General features: G+C 40.5%; 1 protein-coding gene across 9 annotated transcripts in view; it reads right to left on the bottom strand.

The window, feature by feature from the left end:
* The window catches only part of NEK1 (NIMA related kinase 1), a 214063-nt gene that overhangs the window by 48006 nt on the left and 146972 nt on the right, over positions 1–19085 (bottom strand). For 5 of the 9 annotated variants that reach the window (XM_039479148.2, XM_039479145.2, XM_039479150.2 and 2 more), the window contains one exon: positions 1769–1945. The exons of the other annotated variants lie outside the window; for them this stretch is intronic. In XM_039479148.2, coding sequence (XP_039335082.2) covers positions 1769–1945 — 177 coding nt within the window. The remainder of the gene's footprint in view (positions 1–1768; positions 1946–19085) is intronic. 9 annotated transcript variants of the gene reach the window in all.

The raw sequence follows: 19085 nt of genomic DNA, 5'->3' as shown, positions 1-19085 counted from the left end.
TGACGTAAAAGCCTATGTGCACTGGCTTTGGAACTGTGGAGCAGGCAGAAATTGGAAGGGCTTCAATGATGTTGTTGATAAGAAACTGACCAGTGAAAAATGGTTACTGGAGGCTGGAGAAAAGGGGATTCTTGTTCTCTAATGGCAGAAAATTTGGTAACTGCAATAATATAGAAGACAGTAAATGTACTTCACGGATCCAGTGGTCTAGCTAAGGAGTTATCAATGGAGAACATTCAAAGTGACAGCTGCTTCTAATAATTTCTGATAAAGAACAAGAAAAGAGAGATTAACTGAAGAAAAAAGTTCAGCTTATGAGAATTTAGAAGAGATGCAGAGCGCCCAGGATAATTCCTTCTAGGCAACAAAAGTTCTGAAAGGAAGACATGGCCTCAAGACAGACTAAATTCATGACAGTAGGGTGCGGCCTCAGGGCAGAGATGAAATCAAGGCTGTACCCATCAGATCTGTTAGGGCACATAAAGATTTAAGGGTATGCCTTGCAGATCCTTTTTGCTAGGCAAAAGGATTTCTAAGGACTCAAGAGCACTCTCATAGTATCCTTATAGATAAGGTAGAAAAGAGTCTGTCTCAAAAAAAAATGAGGGGCTTTTGTTAATCACAGTGAGTATCAATAATATTCATATTAATCCACAAAATAACTTAGAAATTCTGCTTGTGGAAGCACTATGAGCTCAGACTGAAGGGGACAAACAGTTCAAAAGAGAAGAGCCCTTGAGGGCACCAACCTTTGGTGCAAGGAAGCCAGCTGACAATGCCATTCCTGGTTGGATTTTAGAATTTCTATGGACCAGTGACTGCTACCTATTTCCCATATTCCTTGTTTTTGAAAAGGTGTCTCAACAACTGTTTCACCATTGTATGTTGTACATATGAAAAGCAAGTAATTTACCTTTTTTTTCACTCACAGGTCTTCAGATTGAGAATAACTGTACTTGAAGACATGCAGATGGGAACACCCATCTTCACTGAGGCCTGACTTTGTTATCATATTAAACTCTGGGCTAATGTCATAATGAGATGAGGCTTTGAGACAGCATGAGTGCATTTTGCAGATGGGAGGAATGAAAATAAATTTTGGTCAGAGGGGAGATTATGGCAGATTTAGGACAGATGCAAATTCTTTGACACTCTTCCCACTGAGAGGTGTGTTCTGTTTCCCCTCCCTTTGAATGCAGGTTCGGCTGTGACTGCTTTGACTAAGAGAGTATGGCAGAAGTGATAACGTGCTAGTTCTGAGATCAGCTTTTAAGAGTACAAGCTGTTTTTCCCTTAGCATCTGTGAGCCCTGGGCCTCATATAAGAAGTCAGGCTATCCTGCTAGAAAGAGTACACAGAGTAGCCCTGAAACCACAGGAAGAGGGAGAGGGGCCCAGCTAAGCTGTACTTGCCAAGACAGCAGTGAAACTTTTTGGGAACCTTCAGATCAGCATAAGTTGCCAGCTGACCACCACCAACTGATCTCTGAGAAAAAGGTACCTCAATTAGGAAAATCACATTAGCCAAGTCTTGACTCAATTTCTGACACATAAAATCATGAGATGAAATGGTCGGTGTTTCAACACTAAGTTTTGGGGTAACTTGTTAGGCAGTAATAAAAAAAAAAGACCAATTACTAAAAATATAAAAATACTGAACCTAATTCGAGATGAAATACCCATACACAAATTTTGATAATCTGTTTACGAAGCTGGTGAACTTTAAGTTTTACTAAATCAAATATAGCTCATTTTGACTCAGAACATACCTTCTAAATTTCCTTCCAGTTTCAATGATATCTGTGGAGATGCCTCACTAAACTTTGGACTTTTTGTCTCAACAGAAGAGTCAACAATAGTTGACGTATTTATTTCATGTGAAATACACTGAACTTTTTTTTCTTCAGTAATTAAGGGTTTGTACTTTTCCCCTTCAGGAGAAATCTCTGTGAAAACAAAAATAAAAAATAAAAAATCATGCTAGTTCTCAAGACGACAAATTTTATCTCTACTGGCATTTAGTGCAAAGTTCAAAAAGCTGCATTATTGAAACAGGCAATTACTAGTTAAGCTCTGTTACATATTAGAAGTTAATAAGTGAAGGTATATGAAAGTCAAATTTCATTTCAATTGTACATAATAATTTCTATGGTGGTTAATTTCTTTCTGCTTTTGGTAAAATTAATATATGTTATCAGAATGCTATTTTAAAATTATTAACTGTTTCTGTTTATATGAAGTAACTCCTAGTTACTTCTAAATGCTCTGAAATTCTCCACATTTTTAATTGGTGCCAGGTGAGGTTTACCTCAGAATATCCTGAGACAGGTTCAAAAAAGAAAAAAAGGCTGGGTGCTGTGGCCCACACCTGTAATTCCAGCACTTTGGGAGGCCGAGGTGGGTGGATCATGACATCAGGAAATTGAGACCATCCTGGCTAACACAGTGAAACCCTGTCTCTACTAAAAATACAAAAAATTAGCTGGGCATGGTGGCATGCACCTGTAGTCCTAGCTACTCAGGAGGCTCAGGCAGGAGAATCACTTGAACCTGGGAGAAGGAGGTTGCAGTAAGCCGAGATTGCATCATTGCACTCCAGCCTGGGCAACAGAGTGAGACTCTGTCTCGAAAAAAAAAGAAAGAAAGAAAAATTACTTCAGAATAACTTAATACAGTTATTTACCCTGTCACTCCTGTTCATTCGTTAAGATTTTACTTTCCAGCTTACCAGCTCCCCAGCACTGGTTCTGTCATAACTAATTTAGATGATTTCTACATTTGGACCAATAATCCTTCCAGTAGCTAGGCCTCTTGGTTTGCTGCCCTTCGCTCTACCTTAGTCTTCATTCTATCTCCATCACTGCAATGGTCATATCTTAGAGACCTTGTCATTAACTATAGCCTCTTGAAATTTCCAGTGTTAAGTATTTTACCCTCTCGTCTCTAACATTCTTTTTCCACTTCTCTCCCTCTACAACTCCAACTCTAAAAACATTTTACCTCTGAAAGTACCTACAATGCACTGATCCTGCCATATTTTCTGTCATCTCCATTAAAATTCATCTAAAGTCCATCATATAGTCATTCTCCTGTGCATCTCATCACATTCAAGTGGCAAAACCCCAACCTTGCATAAATTCAATTTTCTGCCTATTGTATCTGCAAACACATGGCGAAAATGGTCGAAGAAAAACAGAGATCCTTGCTCATGGGTCTCAATTTCAATTCACTGTTTTTAAAGCCAAGTGGGCCCTCTGTGTTGCCTGCAGTCCTTTTATAACACTGGGTTAGGAGGAACTGTCCTTAGTTCAGTTAATTTCCATAGCAAAAACTTGCTTATCAACTATTTATAAGTCATTTTACTCTTTACTTCTTTCTAGTCAACAGAGAACAAAACTATAGTGCTGTTAATGTTTCAGAAGGATTTCCCTGCCCTGTGCTTCAACAAACTGCTTGCGGCAGAGATCACATCTGTTTTTCCTCCTTCACCCCTACCGTTCTGCAATAAAATCATGTCTATTCATATCAGGTATCAGGATACCATACTGCATTATTATTATTAAAAACTGCTTTAGTGGATTCTAACAAATACAGTAAGAAGAATAGGAAATAATCAAAATATAGAAGCAAAACCTATTTCTTATCACTGATGATAAACCTGCACATTTGGAACATCTAAGATCTCAAGGAAGAAAACTTAATAGATTTAGTAGAAATAATTCAGTATGGTGTCCAGATGTAAAATTTTATATGTATATATAGAAAGAGATAGTGGAAGGAAGAGGAGGAGGTTAGGAAATATATATATATATATATATATTTCCCCCTGAGAGCAGAGTTTTGCTCTGTTGCCCAGGCTGGAGTGCAGTGGCATGATCTTGGTAACTGCAACCTCAACCTCCTGGGTTCAAGCAATTCTCCTGCCTCAAACTCCCTAATATCTGGGATTACAGGCACACGCCACCATGCCCAGCTAATTTTTTGTATTTTTAGGAGAGACAGGGTTGCGCCATGCTGGCCAGGCTGTTCTTGAACTCCTGACCTGAAATGATCCGCCTGCCTCCACCTCCCAAAGTGCTGGGATTAAAGGCGTGAGCCACCATGCCTGGCTGGATATCTATACCAGATAAAAATTCTCAAAATATGGCAAACAAAACAAAACAAAACAAAACCAATAAAATATAAAAAGGGAAGAGAATAGAAACAGAAAATTTTCAAAGCAGCAAATCAAAATAGTCAATAGAAGGCAACATAATAAAATTACTGACAATCAGAAAAGGAAAAATAAAACCAATGAAATACATACCACCTAAGAATAGTAAAAAAAAATTTTAAAGGGATATTTAAAGCTATTTAATATTTAAAAATCAATCAATGCAATTTGTCACATTAATTTAATAAAAGGGAAACATTATGCAATTCTATCAATTGATTTAGAAAATGGGTTTGGAGAGAGGTTCAGTATGGCTGACCAGACACCTGGCACTCACCTATTCCACAAAGAAGTACCAAAACAGTAAGCGGATAATAACACATTGAATAGAGCATCTAAAAGAGAACACAGGCATTCAGCAGGAAAGTGACAGGAGCCGCTGAGGCATGGAAAAAGAGGGAAGCAAAGCAGTTGGCCTGATAGGACTGGCTAGAAGATAGGAGAAACACCACAGATTGACCTGCCTAGGTGCAGCAGAAAGGTAAGAGAGATCCCCAGTTGTCCACATTCTCACCATGGACTCCTGCAAGCCTAGCCATGGCTCCTCAGCTCTCAAGGGCCCTGAGACTAGTAGAGGAAGCTGCCTGGCATCAAAGTGATGCATTATTCTAGAGGGAAAGTTTGCTGGATCCCATACACCATCAGAGACCCAAGCAGCTGCAACATGGTGTCACTTTGAGTGTCCAACCCCCACCAGATAACATCCTGCCCTAAGGCCCTGAATCTCCACACCCTTGGAGGCCCACTGACATCTACTCTGCATCCACCCATAGATTTGCAACCTTGTGACATGAGCTGGACTCAATGCACAACCAGGTTCCTAGCACTTTAGCCCACATACAGTCCAACATCACAGGAAATGGGTGGTGCAGTACATCAGGAAGACTGCCCCTGGGAAGAAGGGAGCTGAAGCATGTGCTCTCCAGCCTGGGAGCTGCCTTCCTGGAATCACTGCCACTGACAGCAGCCCTGCCTCTGGTAGCAGCCCGGTGAATGTGCACTTGCATACACCTTCAGGAGCATGGAGGTGGGCCTGCTTGGGTGCCATCCTAGAGCCTGAGGTCAGGCCTGCCACACTCACTGATGCCACCACCTGAGAGTGCTATCTGGTAGCTGGGAGAGTGATCTACCTGACACATCTAGCAAATATATCATCCAGGACTGGAGATCAACCCACCATGCCTGCTGATGCTGGTGCTTGCACATACTATCAGAGGCCCTGAGGACAGGTCCTCCTGCCTACCACACTACCACCACCACCACCACCACCACCACCAGTTTCTGAGTGTGCAGTCTAGGGTCCTGGGGGTAGACCTGCCATGCTCAGCACAACCTGTGCCTGAGAGAACCATCACAGGGCTTGAAGACAGACCTACCCTGCCCTGCCCCTGCCTTGGAAGGCCTGTGAGCATCAGCCAGGGGTCTAGGGATCAATTTGCCCTGCCTACTGCTGCTAGTGCCTGTATAAGCCTTCCAGGAGCCTGGGAAAGGGCCCAGACTGTCAGCACCCACACACATCACCTAGGGTCTGAATATCAACCAGTCCTGCTCAACACAAACTGCTGCTCTACTTGGTGATGGCCCCATTAGTGCTACGTGTATTGTCCAGAGGTCTGGGGATTTACCCACCTCTGTCCAGTCCCATAGATGGCCAAGCATACATTCAGAGGCCTGAGGTTGGGACCACCCAACCTGCAGCCATTAACACCTTCCACCTGTCACCTAGAGGCCCGGCGACTGGCCCTCTCAGCTTACCACCAAGACTGCTGGTGCCCATGAGTGCTGATGGTGAACCCAGGGACTAACCCTGCCCACCTGGCTCACCATTGCCACTGCTGACACCCAAGTAAGCCATCTGGAGGACCAAGGATTAGCTCACCGGGACCCACTACTACCACTGCCTGAACACCATCTGGGGGATCAAGAACCCACTTTCTCAACCTGCTGCCAAGACTGGGAATGGAGGACTGGCTCAACTGGCTCCCTGTCAACAGTAAATCCTTACCAGAGTCTCCACTAATAACCATAGCCTAAGACACATGGGAATTCACAAATACCACTGACACTGATTATAGTCCAAGAAATCATACAAAGACTGCGCTACTGAGCCCACCGAGAATCAAAGCCCAAACACCCTACTCAACCAACTCTATGAATGTAACTACAGGAAAAGGTCTTTGCCTATGAAAGCCAATCCACAAAATCGGAAGAAGTGATTATCACAATAGATGCACAGATGTCAACATAAGGATACAAGAAACATGAAAAGTAAGGAAATATGACACCTCCAAAAGAACACAGTTAATTCCCCAGGAAGATTCCAACAAAAAGAAATCTACAAAATGCCTTAAAAAATTTCAAAGGAAAATTAAAGAAGCTAAATGAGGTACAAGCGAACACAGATAAATAATACAAAGAAATCAGAAAAACAGGCCGGGCGCGGTGGCTCACGCCTGTAATCCCAGCACTTTGGGAGGCCGAGGTGGGTGGATCACGAGGTCAAGAGATCGAGACCATCCTGGTCAACATGGTGAAATCCCGTCTCTACTAAAAATACAAAAAATCAGCTGGGCATGGTGGCACATGCCTGTAATCCCAGCTACTCAGGAGGCTGCAGTGAGCCATGATCGCGCCATTGCACTCCAGCCTGGGTAACGAGCGAAACTCCATCTCAAAAAAAAAAAAATGAAATCAGAAAAACAATTCACATGACCTGAATGAAAAATTCAACAGAAATAGATATCATTGAGGGCCAGATGCTGTGACTCACAAATGTAGTCCTAGTGCTTTGGAAAAGGAAGACAGAAGAACCATCTGCAACCAGAAGTTAGAGACCAACCTGAGCAACATAGTGAGACACTGTCTCTACAGGAAATTTTTTTAAAAATTAGGTGTGGTGGCATGTGCCTATAGTCCTAGCTAGTCTGGAAGATAAGGTGGGAGGATCTCTTGAGTCCAGGACTTGAGGCTACAGTGAGCTATGACTATACCAAGTTACTTTAGCCTGGATGACAGAGTGAGAGCCTGTCTCTAAAAAAGTAAAAAATATTTTAAATAAATATATATATATATATATGTAAACATATAAAACATAATTTGAGACCAGTCTGGGCAACATGGTGAAACTCTGTCTCTACACAAAATAAATAAAATTAGCCAAGCATGGTGTCACATGTCTGTGGTCCCAGCTACTTGGGAGGCTGAGATGGGAGGATCCCTGGAACCCAGGAGTTCAAGGCTGCAGTGAGCTGTGATCATGGCACTGCACTCCAGCCAGGGTGACAAAGCCCTGTCTCAAAAAAAAAAAAAAGAAAAACAAAAAAGCAAAAAACCAAACCTCGCACCCCCCACAAAATTGAATGAATAAAAGTACAACTGAGAGCTTCAACAATAAATAGAAAAAACAGTTTCTCAACTTGAAAACAGTTCTTTTGAAATAATCCAGCAAGAAAAGGAAGAAAAAAATAAAAGAATCATGGAAGTCTATGTGACATATGAGAAACTGTAAAGTGCCCAAATGTTCAAATTTTGGGTGTTCCAGGAAAAAAAAAAAAAGATAGCGAGAGATAGGTAAAGACACAGAACACTTCTTTAATGAAATAATAGCTGAAAATTTCCTAAGCCTTGTAAGAGATACAGACAACCAGATACAGGAAACTTAAGGACACAAAAAGATTCAACCCAAAAAGATCTTTTCCAAGGCACATTAAAGTCAAAGAGAATTCTAAAAACAGAAAGAAAAAAAGTATCAAGTTACATATGAGGGAACCCCAACAGACTAACAATGGCTTTCTCAGTAGAAAACATATAAGCTAGGAGAAAATGGGATGATATATTCAAAGTGCTGAGAAAACAAAAACAAAAACAATAAACTGTCACCTAAGAATACTATACCCAGCAAAGCTATCCTTCAAAAAAGAAGGAGAAATAAAGTTTTTCTCAATTACAGCTTACAGAGCTGTAACGACCCTCAGAGGCAGTGCTACTAGAGTCAGCTAAGTCTGATGTTTCTATTTCAATTTTCTGTCTGGATGATCTGTTTAATGCTGAGAGTATAGTGTTAAAATCTCCAGATATTATTGTATTGGGGCTATTTCTCACTCTGGCTCTAATAATATTTCCTGTACACGTATGGGTACTCCAGTACTGGATGCATATATATTCACAACTGTTATATTCTCTTGCTGAACTGACCCCTTTAGCATTATATAAGGACCTTATTTTTCTCTTACAGTTATTCTCTTGAAATATATTTTGTGTCATATATGCAGAGCTGCTTCTGCTTCTTTTTGGTTTCTACTGGTATAAATATCATTATTCATCTTTTTAGTTTTGGTCTGTGTGTGTCTATAGGTACATTTATTGTACATTTAAAAATAACTAGACTAGATGACCGAATAGGAACAGCTCCAGTCTGCAGTTCCCAGTGAGAGCACGCCAGAAGAGGAGTGATATCTGCATTTCCAACTGAGGTACCAGGTTCATCTCACTGGGACTGGTTAGACAATGAGAACAGTACAAGGTGGGCAAACCAAAGCAGGGTGGGGTACTGCCTCAGCCAGGAGGTGCAAGGGGCCAGAGAACTCTCTCTCCCAGCCAAGGGAAGCCATTAGGGACTTTTTCAGACACTCTGGCAATCCAGCTTTGATACTGTGCTTTTCCCATGGCCTACACAACCCTCTGGCACCTACAACACCAACGCCCTGGGTCTCCAGCACAAAACTGGGCGGCTGTTTTAATTGAATGGCACCTGAACACCAGTGAGACAGAACCACTCATTCCCCTGAAAAAGGGGGCTGAAGCCAGGGAGCCAAATGAGCTGGCAAGCTAAGATCCACTAACTTGAAATTCTTGCAGCCAGCATAGCAGTCTGAGCTCAACCTGGGACGTTCACGCTTGGTGGGGAGAGTGGTGCGGGCCACTGCTGAGGCTCCGGTAGGCAGTTTCAACATTGCCTGTGTAAACAAAGCCCCTTGGAAGTTTACACAGCAGCTGGGTGGAGCCCAGCGTGGCAGCTCAGTAAGGCCTCTGTATGCAGACTGTCAAGTAGATTCCCTTCTTGCTGGGCAGGGTATCTCTGAAAAAAAAAAAAAAAAAAAAAAAAAAAAAAGACAGGAGCCTGCCAGGGACTTACAGAGTCCCAGGCTTCCTGGGACAGAGTACCTGGGAAAAGGGGCGGTTGTTGGTTCCACTTCAGCAGACTTAAATGTCCCTCCTTGGCATCCCTGAAGGGAGCAATGGATGCCCCAGCACACTGCTTGAGCTCCATTAAGAAACAGGCTGCCTCCTCAAGTGGCTCCCTGATGTACCATGTATTCCAACTGGGAGACACCTCATACAGGAGAGCTGTGGCTATATCTGGCAGGTACCCTTTGGGGACAAAGCTACCAGAGGAAGGAACAGGCAGCAATCTTTGCTGTTCTGCAGCCACTGCAGGTGATTCCCAGGCAAGAAGGGTCTGGAGTGATCCTCCAGCAAACTCCAGCAAGACCTGTAGCAGAGAGGCCTGACTGTTAGAAGGAAAACTAACAAAAAGAAAGAAATACCTTCAACATAACAGAAAGGACGTCCACTCAGAAACCCCATTTGAAAGCCACTCACTTCAAAGACCAAAGGTAGATAAATCCATGAAGATGGGAAGGAACCAGCGCAAAAAGGCTGAAATTGCCAAAAGCCAGAACGCCTCTTCTCCTCCAAAGGATCACAACCCCTCATCAGCAGCAAGGGAACAAAACTGGGTAAGTGTGACAAATTGACAGAGGCAGGCTTCAGAAGATGGGTAATAACAAACTTCTCTGAGCTAAAGGGGCATGTTCTAACCCAATGTAAGAAAATTAAGAATCTTGAAAAAAGGTTAGACAAAATCCTAATGAGAATAACCAGTGTGGAGAAGAACGTAAACAACATGATGGAGCTGAAAAACACAGCATGAGAACTTCGTGAAACATATACAAGTTTCAACAGATGAATCGATCAAGCAGAAGAAAGGATATCAGAGATGGAAGATCAACTCAATGAAATAAAGTGAGAAGGCAAGATTAGAGAAAAAAGAGTGAAAAGAAATAAACAAAGCATCCAAGAAATATGGTATTATGTGAAAAGATCAAATCTACGTTTGATCAGTGTACCTGAAAGTGATGGGGAGAACCAAACCAAGTTGGAAAACACTCTTCAGGATATTATTCAGGAGGACTTCCCCAACCTAGCAAGGCAGGCCAATATTCAAATACAGGAAATACAGACAATACCACAAAGGTATTCCTTGAGAAGAACACCACCAAGGCACATAACTGTGAGATTCACCAGGGTTGAAGACAGAAAAAATGCTAAGGGCAGTCAGGTTACCCACAAAGGGAAGCCCATCAGACTCAGCAGATCTTTCAGCAGAAATCCTATAAGCCAGCAGAAAGTGGGGGCCAATATTTAACATCCTTAAGGAATTTTCAACGCAGAATTTCATATCCAGCCAAACTAAGCTTCATAAGCAAGGGAGAAATAAAATCCTTTACAAACAAGCAACTGCTGAGAGATTTCGTCACCACCAGGCCTGCCTTACAAGAGCTCCTGAAGGAAGCACTAAACATGGAAAGGAACAACCAGTACCAGTCACTGCAAAAACATACCAAACTGTAAAGACCATTGTCACTACAAAGAAACTGCATCAACTTACAGGCAAAACAACCAGCTAGCATCAAAATGACAGGATCAAATTCACACATAACATTATTAACCTTAGAGGTAAACGGGCTAAATGTCCCAATCAAAAGAAAAAAGTCAAGAATGATTGGTGTGCTGTATTCAGGAAATCTATCTCACGTGCAAAGACATACATAGGCTCAAAATAAAGGGATGGAGGAAGATTTACCAAGCAAATGGAGAGCAGAAAAAAAAAAAAAAAAAAAAAAGCAGGAGTTGCAATCCTAGTCTCTGACTAAACAGACTTTAAACCAACAAAAATCAAAAGAGACAATGAAGGGCATTACAAAATGAATGGTAAAGGGATTAACGCAACAGGAAGAGCTAACTGTCCTAAATATATATGCACCCAATAAAGGAGCACCCAGATATGTAAAGCAAGTTCTTAATGATCTACAAAGAGACCTAGACTCTCACACAATAGTGGGAGACTTTAACATCCCACTGTTAATATTAGACAGATCAACAAGACAGAAAATTAACAAGGATATCCAGGACTTGAACTCAGATCTAGACCAAGCAGATCTAAGAGATATCTACAGAACTCTCCACCCCAAACTGACAGAATATACATTCTTCTCAGCATCACATTGCACTTACTCAAAAACTGACCACATAATTGGAAGTAAAACACTCCTCAGCAAATGCAAAAGAATGGAAATCATAACAGTCTCTCAGACCAGTGCAATCAAATTAGAATTCAGGATTAAGAAATTCACTCAAAACCGCACAACTACATGGAAACTAAACAACCTGCTACTGAATGAATACTGGATAAATAATGAAATGAAGGCAGAAATAAAGATGTTTTTCAAAACCAATGAGAACGAAGACACAATGTACCAGAATCTCTGAGACACCTTTAAAGCAGTCTAGAGGGAAATTTATAGCACTAAATGCCCACAGAAGAAGCGAGGAAAGCTATAAAATCGAGACCCTAATGTCACGATTAAAAGAACTAGAAGAGCAAGATCAAACAAATTCAAAAGCTAGCAGAAGGCAAGAATAACTAAGATCAAAGCAGAACTGAAGGAGACAGAGACCAACCACCCCCCCCTTCAAATCAATAAATCCAGGAGCTGTTTTTTTTTTTTTTAAAAGATCAACAAAATAAACTGCTAGCCAGACTAATAAAGAAAGGAGAGAAGATTCAAATAGATGCAATTAAAAAATGATAAAGGGGATATCACCACCAATCCCACAGAAACACAAATTACCACCAGAGATTACTAAAAACACCTCTATGTAAATAAACCAGTAAATCTATAAGTAATGGATAATTTCCTGGACACTGACACCCTCCCAAGACTAAACCAGGAACAAGCTGAATTCCTGAATAGGACAATGACAAGGTATGAAGTTGAGGCAGCAGTTAATAGCCTACAAACCAAAAAAAAAAATCGGGGACCAGACAGGTTCACAGCCGAATTGTGCCAGAGGTATAAGAGGAGCTGTTAACATTTCTTTTGAAACTATTCCCAACAATACAAAAAGAGGGAATCCTCCCTAACTCATTTTATGAGACCAGCATCATCCCGATACCAAAACCTGGCAGAGACTCAACTAAAAAAGCAAACTTCAGGCCAATATCCATGATGAACATCAATGCAAAAATCTTCAATAAAATACTGGCAAACCAAATACAACATCACGTCAAAAAGACTATCCGACACAATCAAGTCAGCTTCACCCCAGAGACGCAAACCTGGTTCAACATATGCAAATCTATAAATGTAATCCATCATATAAACAGAACCAAAGACAAAAACCACATGATCATCTCAATAGATGCAGAGGAGGCCTTTAACAAAATTCAACAACCCTTTATGCTAAAAGCTCTTAATAAACTAGGTATTGATGGACCATATCTCAAAATAATAAGAGCTATTTATGACCAACCCACAGCCAACATCATATTGAATGGGCAAAACCTGGAAGCATTCCCTTTGAAAACTGGCACAAGACAAGGATGCCCTCTCTCACCAACCTATTCGACATACTATTGGAAGTTCTGGCCAGGGCCATCAGACAAGAGAAAGAAATAAAGGGTATTCGAATAGGAAAAGAAGTCAAATTGTCGCTGTTTACAGATGACATGATTGTATATTTAGAAAACCCCATTGTCTCAGTCCAAAATCTCCTTAAACTGATAAGCAACTACAGCAAAGTCTCAGGATATAAAATCAATGTGCAAAAATTGCAAGCATTCTTCTACACCAATAATAGACAAACAGAGAGCCAAATCATGAGTGAACTCCCATTCACAGTTGCTACAAAGAGAATAAAATACCTAGGAATACAACAAACAAGGGTTGTGAAGGACCTCTTCAAGGAGAACTACAAGCCACTGCTCCAGGAAATAAGACAAGACACAAACAAACGGAAAAATATTCCATGCTCATGGTTAGGAAGAATCAGTATCATGAAAATGACCACACTGCCTAAAGTAATTTATATATTCAATGCTATCCCCATCAAGCTACCAATGACTTTCTTCACATAATTGTAAAAAACCACTTTAAATGTCATATGGAACCAAAAAAGAGCCCAAATAGCCAAGGCAATCCTAAGCCAAAAAAAAAGCTGGAGGCAGATTTCAAAGGGAATGCTTCCAGTTTTTGCCCATTCAGTATGATACTGGCTGTTGGTTTGTCGTAAATAGCTTTTATTATTTTGAGATACGTTTCGTCAATACCTAGTTTATTGAGGGTTTTTAGCATAAAGGGTTGTTGAATTTTGTCAAAGGCCTTCTCCGCAACAATTGAGATAATCATGTGGTTTTTGTCTTTGGTTCTGTTTATGTGGTGAATTACGTTTATAGACTTGCGTATGTTGAACCAGCCTTGCATCCCCCGGATGAAGCCTACTTGATCATTCTGGATAAGCTTTTTGACGTGCTGTTGCAATCAGCTTGCCAGTATTTTATTGAAGATTTCTGCATCTATGTTCATCATGGATATTGGCCTGAAGTTTTCTTTTTCAGTTGACTCTCTGCCGGGTTTTGGTATCAGGATGATGTTGGTCTCATAAAATGATCTGGGAAGGATTCCCTCTTTTTGGATTATTTGGAATAGTTTCAGAAGGAATGGTAGCAGCTCCTCTTTGTATGTCTGGTAGAATTCGGCTGTGAACCCATCTGAACCTGGGCTTTTTTTGGGTGGTAGGCTCTTAATTGCTGCGTCAACTTCAGACCTTGTTATTGGTCTATTCAGGGTTTCGACTTCTTTCCTGGTTTAGGCTTGGGAGGATGCAGGTGTCCAGAAATTTATCCATTTCTTCCAGGTTTACTAGTTTATGTGCATAGAGTTGTTTGTAATAATCTCTGATGATGGTTTGAATTTCTGTGGAATCTGTGGTGATATTCCCTTTATCGTTTTTTATTGCATCAATTTGGTTATTCTCTCTTTTCTTTTTTATTAATCTGGCCAGTGGTCTATTTTGTTGATCTTTTCGAAAAAGCAGCTCCTGGATTTATTGATTTTTTGAAGGGTTTTTTGTGTCTCTATCTCCTTCAGTTCTGCTCTGATCTTAGTTATTTCTTGTCCTCTGGTAGGTTTTGAGTTTTTTTGATCTTGCTTCTCTAGCTCTTTCAATTTTGATGATAGAGTGTCAATTTTTGATCTCTCCTTGCTTCTCATGTGGGCATTTATTGCTATATATTTTCCTCTAGTGAGTGCTTTAAATGTGTCCCAGAGATTCTGATATGTTGTGTTTTTGCTCTCGTTGGTTTCGAAAAACATCTTTATTTCTGCCTTCATTTCATTGTTTATCCATTCAACATTCAAGAGCCAGTTGTTCAGTTTCCATGAAGCTGTGCAGTTCTGAGTTAGTTTCTGCATTTGAAATCTGGCACTAGACAAGGATGCCCTCCCTCCACTCCTATTCAATATAGTACTGGAAGTTCTAGCCAGAGCAATCAGGGAAGAAAAAGAAATAAAGAGTATTCAAATAGAAAAGGAGGAAGTCAAATTGTCCCTATTTGCAGATGACACGATTGTATTCCTAGAAGACCCCATTGTGTCAGCCCCAAATCTCCTGTAACTGATAAGCAACTTCAGCAAAGTCTCAGGATACAAAATCAATGTGTAAAAATCACAAGCATTCCTATACACCAGTAACAGACTTAAACAGAGCCAAATCAAGAATGAACTGCCATTCACAACTGCTACGAAGAGAATAAAATACCTAGGAATACAACTAACAAGGAATGCAAAGGACCTCTGCAAGGAGAACTGCAAGCCACTGCTCAAGGAAACAAGAGAGGACACAAACAGATGGAGAAACATTCCATGTTCATAGATAGGAAGAATCACTATTGTGAAAATGGCCATACTTCTCAAAGTAATTTACAGATTCAATGCTACCAATGGCATTCTTCAAAGAACCAAAAAAAACACCTTAAACTTCATATGGAACAAAAAGAGAGCCTGCATGGTCAAGTCAATTCTAAGCAAAAAGAACAAAGTTGGAGGCATCACACTACCAGACTTCAAACTATACTACAAGGCTACAGTAATCAAAATAGCATGGTATTGGTACCAAAACAGAGATATAGACCAATGGAACAGAACAGAGGCCTCAGAGGCAACACCACACATCTACAACCATCTGATCTTTGACAAACCTGACAAAAACAAGCAATGGGGAAAGGATTCCCTGTTTCATAAATGGTGTTGGGAAAACTGGCTAGCCACGTGCAGAAAGCAGAAACTGGACCCCTTCCTGACACCTTACGTTAAAATTAACTCCAGACGGATTAAAGACTTAAACATAAGACCTAACACCATAAAAACCCTAGAAGAAAATCTAAGCAAAACCATTCAGGACATAGGTGTAGGCAAGGACTTCATGACCAAAACACCAAAAGCATTGGCAACAAAAGCCAAAATAGACAATGGGACCTAATCAAACTCCACAGCTTCTGCACAGCAAAAGAAAAGAGTGAATCAGCAATCAACAGAATGGGAAAAAATTCTTGCAGTCTACCCATCTGACAAAGGGCTGATATCCTGAATTTACAAAGAACTAAAACAGATTTACAAGAAAAAAACAAACAAACCCATTCAAAAGCAGGCAAAGGATATGAACAGACACTTAACAAAAGAAGACATACATGAGGCCAACAAACATATGAAAAAATGGTCATCATCACTTGTCATTAGAGAAATGCAAATCAAAACTACATTGAGATACCATCTCACGCCAGTTTGAATGGCGATCATTAAAAAATCTAGAGACAACAGATGCTGGAGAGGATGTAGAGAAATAGGAACACTTTTACACTGTTGGTGGGAATGTAAATTAGTTCAACCATTGTGGAAGACAGTGTGGTGATTCCTTAAGGACCTAGAAATAGAAATTCCATTTGACCCAGCAATCCCATTAATGGGTATATATTCAAAGGATTATAAATCATTCTACTATAAGGACACATGCACACAAATGTTTATTGCAGCACTGTTTACAATAGCAAAGACCTGGAACCAACCCAAATGGCCATCGATGATAGACTGGACAGGGAAAATGTGGCACATATACACCATGGAATATTACGCAGCCATCAAAAACGATGAGTTAGTGTCCTTTGTAGGGACAAGGATGAACCTGGAAACCATCATTCTCAGCAAACTGACACAAGAGCAGAAGATCAAACACCACATGTTCTCACTCACAGGTGGGTGTTGAACAATGAGAACACATGGACACAGGGAGGGAAACACTACACACTGGGGTCTGTTGGGGGGAAATAAGGGAGGGACAGTGGGGGGTAGGGAGTTGGGGAGAGATAGCATGGGGAGAAATGCCAGATATAGGTGAAGGGGAGGAAGGCAGCAAATCACACTGCCATGTGTGTATCTATGCAACTATCTTGCATGTTCTTCAAATGTACCCCCAAACCTAAAACGAAATTTAAAAAAAGGAAAAAAAAAAAGCTGGAGGCATCACACTACCTATATTACAAGGCTACTGTAATCACAACAGCATGGTACTGGTACCAAAACAGAGATATAGACCAATGTAACAAAACAGAGGCCTCTGAAAGAAGGCCACACAACTACAACCATCTGATCTTTGATAAACCTGACAAAAACAAGCAATGGGGAAATGATTCCCTATTTAATAAATGATGTTCAGAAAACTGGCTAGCCATGTGCAGAAAGCTGAAACTGGACCCCTTCCTTACACCTTATACAAAAATTAACTCCAGATGGATTAAAGATTTAAACATGAGACCTAACACCATAAAAACTTCAGAAGAAAACCTAGGCAATATCATTCAGGACATAGGCACAGGCAAGCATTTCATGACTAAAACACCAAAAGCAATGTCAACAACAGCCAAAACAGACAAACAGGATCTAATTAAAATTAAAAGCTCGTGTACAGCAATAGAAACTATCAATAGAGTGAACTGGCAACCAATGAAATGGGAAAAAATTTTTGCAACCTACCCATCTGACAAAGGGCTGATATGGAGAACTTAAACAAATTTACAAGAAGAAAACAAACAATCCCATCAAAAAATGGGCAAAGGATATGAACAGACACTTCTTAAAAGAAGACATTTATGCAGCCAACAAACATAGGAAAAAAAGCTCATCATCACAGGTCATTAGAGAAATGCAAATCAAAACCACAATGAGATACCACCTTATGCCAGTTAGAATAACGATCATTAAAAAATCAGGAGACAGATGCTGGAGAGGATGTGGAAAAACAGGAATGATTTTACACTGTTGGCAGGAGTGTAAATTAATTCAACCATTGTGGAAGACAGTGTGACCATTCCTCAAAGATCGATCTAGAAACAGAAATACCATTTGACCCAGCAATCCCATTACTGGGTATATACCCAAAAGATTATAAATCATTCTATTACAGAGACACATGCACATGTAAATTTATTGTGGCACTGCTCACAATAGCAAAGATCTGGAACCAATCCAAATGCCCATCAATGATAGACTGGATAAAGAAAATGTGGCACATATATACCATGGAATACTATGCAGCCATAAAAAAGGATGAGTTCATGTCCTTTGTAGGGACATGGATGAAACTGGAAACCATCATTCTCAGCAAAATGACACAAGAACAGAAACCAAACACTACAGGTTCTCACTTATAAGTGGTGGTGTTGAAAAATGATAATACACGGACACAGGGAGGGGACTATCACACTCCGGGGCCTGGGGGGTGGGGGGTTAGGGGAGGAATAGCAGGGGTGGGAGGATTGGGGAGGGATAGCATTAAGATGACAGGGCAATGGATGCAGCAAACCACCACCATGGCACGTATATACCTATGTATGAAACCTGCACGATCTGCACATGTACCCCAGAACTTAAAGTATAATAAATAAATTTTTAAAAAAGGAAAATACACAACAAATTGTAGTTTAACCATATTTTAAAAAATAACTAAAATAGTAGAATTGGACTGTTTGTAATACAAAGAAGAATAAATGCTTTAGGTGCCCCATTTGCCCTCATGGGATTATTACGCACCGTATACCTGTAACAAAATACCTCACATTCCCAATAAATATATACACCTACTATGTACCCACAATAGTTAATAACAAATCATTAGGAAAAAGGAGAAACTGACAGAAAGGAAAGACAAAGACGACCCAAAATACACAAAGTGGAAATTCCTAAAGACTGAAGAAAGAGAACGGAATACTGGAAGTAGGGTATGGTGGCACATACCTATAATCCCAGTACTTTGGGAGTCTGAGGCAGGAGGATCACTAGAGGCCAGGAGTTCAAGACCAGCCTGGGAAACACAGCAAGACCCCATTGCTGTTAGAAAAAAATAAAAGAAGAGGGAAAGAAAGAGAGGAAAGAAAGAATGAAAGAAAGAGAGAAAGAAAGAAAGAGAAAGAGAGAAAGAAAGAGAAAGAAAGAGAGAAAGAAAGAGAAAGAAAGAGAGAAAGAAAGAAAGAGAAAGAGAGAAAGAAAGAGAGAAGGAGAAAGAGAGATCAAGGGAAGGAGGGAAAAAAGAGCCGGGGGGGGGAGGGAAGGAAACTGTAATTCAAGAGTACTTTCCTAAAATTGAGAGGGGAAAAAAAAAGACTCCGAAAACTGAGAGGAACAAAAAAGGTGGAAGCTACATATTAAAAAGACACACTATGATGAGGAAAACTACAATATTGCTGAAAAAAGTAAAGAACA

This window comes from Saimiri boliviensis, chromosome 3 (genome assembly GCF_048565385.1).
Source record: "Saimiri boliviensis isolate mSaiBol1 chromosome 3, mSaiBol1.pri, whole genome shotgun sequence".
NCBI lineage: Eukaryota > Metazoa > Chordata > Mammalia > Primates > Cebidae > Saimiri > Saimiri boliviensis.
Note: the sequence above shows the minus strand (reverse complement) of the source record. Positions and strands in the feature narration are given on the sequence as shown.